Raw genomic sequence first — 7,073 nt, forward strand, 5'->3', positions numbered from 1 at the left:
AGGAGGAAGTCCAATAAATAATAAATAGGTCAAGTCTAACAGAGCAAACCCCAGTCCATCACACAGCACAGTGAGGAACCCCAGTCCATCACACAGCACAGTGAGGAACCCCAGTCCATCACACAGCACAGTGAGGATCCCCAGTCCATCACACAGCACAGTGAGGAACCCCAGTCCATCACACAGCACAGTGAGGAACCCCAGTCCATCACACAGCACAGTGAGGATCCCCAGTCCATCACACAGCACAGTGAGGATCCCCAGTCCATCACACAGCACAGTGAGGATCCCCAGTCCATCACACAGCACAGTGAGGATCCCCAGTCCATCACATAGCACAGTGAGGAACCCCAGTCCATCACATAGCACAGTGAGGAACCCCAGTCCATCACATAGCACAGTGAGGATCCCCAGTCCATCACATAGCACAGTGAGGAACCCCAGTCCATCACATAGCACAGTGAGGAACCCCAGTCCATCACATAGCACAGTGAGGAACCCCAGTCCATCACACAGCACAGTGAGGAACCCCAGTCCATCACATAGCACAGTGAGGAACCCCAGTCCATCACACAGCACAGTAAGGAACCCCAGGCCATCCCACCGAGCAGAGCCACAGTATGTACGCTATGCTGGCCCACAAAGTAAGAGGAAGGTAGAGGCAGTGTGCCCACACAGTAACACAGTAAGGTTAAGATTGGCAGTCAGTTCAGCAAAAAGCACCAGGCGATTTTCAGGTTTCGGCTCAAGTCTCCACATGTACAGTACAGTACAGTTACAGTGAAGTACAGTAAAGCTTTTGGTCATTTCTCCTCAGGCAGGAGGAGAAGTATGGAAGGTACGTAAGGTGAAAGGTCACGGTAGGTAGGTCACGGATGGAGGGGGTGATGGCATTGTCATGGCAACAGTGTTTGTTGTCATGGCAATGTTGTCACTGAGACTGCGTTGTCTAGGCGATGGCTGACTCCCGCTGCAGCCCTGTCATACAGGCTTTTCCAGGGACTTGCTGCAGAAGGGGGTGTGCCCAGGGTTGGGGTTGGAGGTGGAGATCTTACGGCACACGGTGTTGGTGTTGCTGCAGCGGCAGCCGGGGCGGGTGGCTCGGTCGTGGGCCCGCTGGCACAGGGCGAGGCACAGCCTGGCAGGTGGGTAGCAGCAGAGACAGGGCAGGCACAGCGCCAGAAGGCCTATGGTGCCCCAGCGGGTGCAGGCGTGGGCGGATGTGCAGGCGCAGGGCCGGTCAGCACAGTTGTCCTCGTCATCCTGAGTGGAGCAGTGGTAGAACAGGCCCTTAACGCAGCACAGACAGGTGCCATACTCCACAGCACTCTCAGCAGAGCAAAGGCAGCGCTGCCCACAGGCCCAGCAGGACGGCAGGCTTCGCGGAGCGCAGCACTCCTGACACTTACACCTCCCACAGAGCTCACAGATAAACAGGTGCAAGCCCAGGTCCTCTCCCTCCACCAGGCCTTTACCCAGAGAAGCCTCAGGCTTGAGTTCTCCTTTAGGCTGGGAGCGCACCACCGAGGCCAGGCCAGAGTGGGAGGGCGTCAGGCCCACCAGGAGTCTCTGGTCGGAGGCAGCGCTGATCCGGGACATGGCTGAACTGGTAGTACTGGAGCGACTCAGATGGGCAAGGTGGGCGTGTTGCTGCTGGCTCTGGCTCCGGGGGAGAGGGTATCCCTGAGGGTAACCATGAGAGTAACCTTGAGGAGGGTATCCGTGGGTGATGGGGTAGCGGTCATCGTGGGCGTAGAAGAAGCCGGACTGGGAGGCATGGTCCAGGGTCACGGGGCGCTCCACGTAGTCGTTGTTGGCGCGGATGGAGCGGATCTGGTCCAGGGAGAGGACAGGCACCTGCTGGAGGTCCAGCCCATCAACGTCCATCCTGACTGGTGGAGGGCCATGACCCGGGAGAGGGTCCATCCTGGTCCCGGGAGAAGGAGCACCAGGGAGGGGGTCGGGACTGGGGTGGGGGGCTCGCACCTCTCACGGCACATCAGAAAGACCTGGAATAGAAGAAGAGGGGCATTTTAGAACATTGTTACATTTTATCTCACAACAAATGAAAAAAACATAGACTTCTTTACCCCTTAAAGACAACACATGAACCAGCTCATTACTCTTTATAACCTTCTCTTTACCACCCACAACACATGAACCAGCTCATTACTCTTTATAACCTTCTCTTTACCACCCACAACACATGAACCAGCTCATTACTCTTTATAACCTTCTCTTTACCACCCACAACACATGAACCAGCTCATTACTCTTTATAACCTTCTCTTTACCACCCACAACACATGAACCAGCTCATTACTCTTTATTACCTTCTCGTTACCACCCACAACACATGAACCAGCTCATTACTCTTTATAACCTTCTCTTTACCACCCACAACACATGAACCAGCTCATTACTCTTTACAACCTTCTCTTTACCACCCACACAACACATGAACCAGCTCATTACTCTTTATTACCTTCTCTTTACCACCCACAACACATGAACCAGCTCACTCTTTTACTCTCTTTTATTACCTTTTAGCCTTCTCTTTACCACCCACAACACATGAACCAGCTCATTACTCTTTATTACCTTCTCTTTACCACCCACAACACATGAACCAGCTCATTACTCTTTATTACCTTCTCTTTACCACCCACAACACATGAACCAGCTCATTACTCTTTATTACCTTCTCTTTACCACCCACAACACATGAACCAGCTCATTACCCTTTATTACCTTCTCGTTACCACCCACAACACATGAACCAGCTCATTACTCTTTATTACCTTCTCTTTACCACCCATAACACATCTGGGAAGCTGGAGATCAACATGAGCTACTTTCTAACAGCCAGCCTCAATATTTCCCCTCCCTTGTTTGGTGGTGGACATACAATACAATGTACCTATACTGCAGTCAGGTAAACCAGGTGAACCTGCCCTGAGCACTGTGAAGGAGTTATATAAACTGGACATAAATAGTCCCAGTATCCACATCCAAATGATTATCCACACCATCATGACCATTGAGATTCTCCAGTGCTGAGCGTATAACTATTATTAGCCAGCCAGGACCAAATGGACAAAGCCATTAGCCTGGCCTGTAATTTAGCATCTGTTCACTTACACAGCTCTCTGGCGCGTATGCACACGCACACGCACACATACACACACACACACACACACACACACACACACACACACACACACACACACACACACACACACACACACACACAGCTGCTGGAGAAGATTGGCATCAGATTCGCCCGTCTGCCCGGCCGAAGAGGTTGACACACAGACAAACAGCAATGGATTGTGGGAAAACATTGCAGTGTGCTAGTTGCTAGGGGTGTCGATGAGGTCCTAGGTTGTCATGGTCCTTTTGTTTTGTTTCAGCCTTATCCTCCACAAACAGGAACAACGTGGATGTTGGAATGTAGATGGAAAACATTAGTATCCTGGAACCTACACACAAACATGTCCGCTTGTTTCATTACAGTGACATACTGTAGTAGGGAACATTTCTGCGTTGATAAAGTTTTTCCCTATTCAATTCTAATAATACAGTATGTGAGTTTTAGTGAAGATGTTGCACCTTCAAAAATAACCCCTGAAATATCTGTTATAACTACTACATCTAAGGACAACAGATTCAGCAGGATCTTCTGGTATGTGTTCAACAGGCTATTATTTTGTGTGGAATTCAATACCCTAATATGCTGTATCTGGCCTTGGTTTTTAGGGCCTTTTTCTCCTCTCCTCCTCTCGCCGCACACTTGCCAAATGGCCTAAGGGGATAGTTCCCTTCCTTTCTCTGTGAGAGGCCATCCAGACCTTGTAGAGAGATAGACAGAGAGAGAGAGAGAGAGAGAGAGAGAGAGAGAGACAGAGACAGAGAGAATGAGTGGGTGAGGAAGAGAGAGAGAGAGAGAGAGCAAGAGAGAGAGAGTTAGGGGAGGGAGATAGAGCGGGAGATAGAGAGTTAGGGGGAGGGAGATAGAGAGTTAGGGGGAGGGAGATAGAGAGGGAGATAGAGAGTTAGGGGTGGGAGATAGAGATAGAGAGGGGGGGTAATCAGGCCAAATGGAGAAGCATTTTAAACAGACAGCCAAATGAGAAGATTAGATGGAGGAGAAAGATTGGAGCATCAGGCAGACGAATGGAGGGACGGATGGAGGGATGGACAGAGGGACAGCAGACGTAGCCAGGAACGGAAATCCATAGTCAGGAACAGCAATTAGAGCTTGCAGAGTGTCTGCCCCCGGCCGGCAGCCTTCCGGGGAGCTGCCGGCAGAATTCCTGGCAGCGACCAAGCAGGCGGATGCTCTCGCAAAAGGTATGATACCATCCAACCTCACACAGACACACTATAAAAACACACAGATTACACATACACACGTTTTGACACACTGAGAAAGACACACATTTACAGAGACCGAGACAGATGCACACAAAAGTGCAGAGCTACACACACACATACATACATCTACACACTCCCACAAACACACCCACATTGCCGCCCCAGTCCGCAGCCATAAAGTGAAGATAAGGCATCCCAGGTCAGAAATATATTTTTTAATTAGACAGAGAAGGAAAGAGAGTTCCTGGAGAGTAATCACATAAAATAGAGTGGCACCCATCCACTACACAGATATCAGACCATCCACTACACAGATATCAGAGCATCCACTACACAGATATCAGACCATCCACTACACAGATATCAGACCATCCACTACACAGATATCAGACCATCCACAACACAGATATCAGACCATCCACTACACAGATATTAGACCATCCACTACACAGATATCAGACCATCCACTACACAGATATCAGACCATCCACAACACAGATATCAGACCATCCACTACACAGATATTAGACCATCCACTACACAGATATCAGACCATCCACTACACAGATATCAGACCATCCACTACACAGATATCAGACCATCCACTACACAGATATCAGACCATCCACTACACAGATATCAGACCATCCACTACACAGATATCAGACCATCCACTACACAGCTATCAGATCATCCACTTAACACCCATCAGACCATCCACTACACAGATATCAGACCATCCACTACACACCCATCAGACCATCCACTACACACCCATCAGACCATCCACTACACAGCTATCAGACCATCCACTACACACCCATCAGACCATCCACTACACACCCATCAGACCATCCACTACACACCCATCAGACCATCCACTACACAGCTATCAGACCATTTAATTGTTAAGAAAAGCCTGCTGCTCGGCTTTTTCCATGAGCTCATCCTGTAGAGTCGGCCAGGGCAGGGCTTAGGGTATAAATGTGTGGCCAAGCCCTTCACCACTGAGCCAGAGAAGGACTGTCGTCCATCTCTGCAAAACCATGTAAACTGTTCTTGGTCTCATCACAGATCCCGTACACCAGGTCAGAGGATAGAGTGCAGGCTTTTGCTCCAACCCTGCTCTAGTTCACCTGACTTTAGGGCTATTTAGGGTCCTGAGGAGCTAACGGGCTACCATCAGATGTATTATAGTAGGGCTGGAACCAAACCCTGCAGATGGGTAGCCCCGGAGGAGGGTGGGCATCCCTGTTGTAACTCTAGACTGACGAGCCCTGATGAACTAACAGATAATCTGCTTTATTTCCTCTTGGATACATAACTTAATCTGCTGTGATTTCTCTTAAGGAGCTGTCTGTCTGTTGATTTCTGTGGTGTACTGTATGAATAAACATACATTGATTTCTTCATTGCACAATAATCAACATTAATCAACAAAATAACTTATCTAGATCTAGAAAGCAAATAGTCCTCAGATATGCTTTCTAAGAATGACAGCTGTGCAGAGTGGATACTGTTGACTCATTCCTACTTAGTCAACGTTTACATGTTGCATTTACAGCAGCATTAGAATTACTGGCTGTTCTTTCCCCCACTCAAGGGGTCGGAAGCCCTGTCTGTCCTTGAGGGAGCTGTTGCCTTGGTAACCATGTTTGGGAAGTCAACTCCCACTACCCAGAATCCTCCCCTCTCCCCCTCCACCTACCCACAGGTTTCCACCCCACCCTACACCTAGCCACCAGCTGCTCCTGCCCCACTCCTATCCCCCATTATCTCCAGGGTACAGTGCTGGGGCAGGGTTGGGGTACAAGACTGGGGGTACAGGGCTGAGGTACAAGACTGGGGGTACAGGGCTGGGGTACAAGACTGGGGGTACAGGGCTGGGGCTGGGGTAAAAGACTGGGGGTACAGGGCTGAGGTACAAGACTGGGGATACAGGGCTGGGGTACAAGACTGGGGGTACAGGGCTGGGGGATATGGCACATGTTGTCAGCACATGGTGAGAAAGCATAGATACAGTAGCATGAGGAAAGATACATGTTTGCTGGTCCTTCAGGTAGACCAGATCTGTTTCTTCAATACAATGTCCAGCCAAGACATGTCTCCTCTCCTCTCCTCGGCTGTTCTGAGTTATTCCTCCCTGCTGTATCTGCCTGGCTCTAGGAAGTCTGTTTTATGTGTCTGCTTCTGCTTTTATCCTCTGTGTTTGATGCAAACCCACCGGGACCCATTGCAACAGCTTTTCCACTCATCTGTTCATCCCTTCACCTCCTCCTCACTCTGTCGTTCACACACCTTTTAGGGCCTCAGATAAAGAAAAAAAATAGGAGAAGGAAATCAAGACCTGAGCGCTTTTCAGCTCTGGGTAGGAGGCACATTGATACATGGGCCGTGGAATACACCGATAGAGAGAGAGGGAAGAGAGAATGAGAGAGAGAGAGAGAGAGAGAGAGAGAGAGAGAGAGAGAGAGAGAGAGCCAAAGGACAGTAAAAAAGACAAGGGGATTGAAAGAGTTGAGAGGAGAAGATTAGAGAGAGGATAGAGTGAAGGAGAGAGCAAGGCAACAGAGTGAGGGAGAAAGAGGATGAAGGTAAGAGAGGAGGAGAGGACAAATGGAAGAGAGAAATAGTGAGAAAGAAAGCAAGTGAGAAAGAGAGAAGTGAAGAGAGGGGAGGAGATAGAGGGGAGGCGA

General features: G+C 49.6%; 1 protein-coding gene across 1 annotated transcript in view; it reads right to left on the minus strand.

Annotated features, from left to right (window-relative positions):
• Positions 1-626: 626 nt before the first annotated feature.
• The window catches only part of LOC112257781 (protein sprouty homolog 3), a 14,519-nt gene continuing 8,072 nt past the window's right edge, over positions 627-7,073 (minus strand). The window contains exon 2 of the mRNA XM_024431616.2: positions 627-2,009. Within this exon, the coding sequence (XP_024287384.1) occupies positions 982-1,926 (945 nt within the window). The 5' untranslated portion in view covers positions 1,927-2,009 and the 3' untranslated portion in view covers positions 627-981. The remainder of the gene's footprint in view (positions 2,010-7,073) is intronic.

Source organism: Oncorhynchus tshawytscha, linkage group LG09 (genome assembly GCF_018296145.1).
Source record: "Oncorhynchus tshawytscha isolate Ot180627B linkage group LG09, Otsh_v2.0, whole genome shotgun sequence".
NCBI lineage: Eukaryota > Metazoa > Chordata > Actinopteri > Salmoniformes > Salmonidae > Oncorhynchus > Oncorhynchus tshawytscha.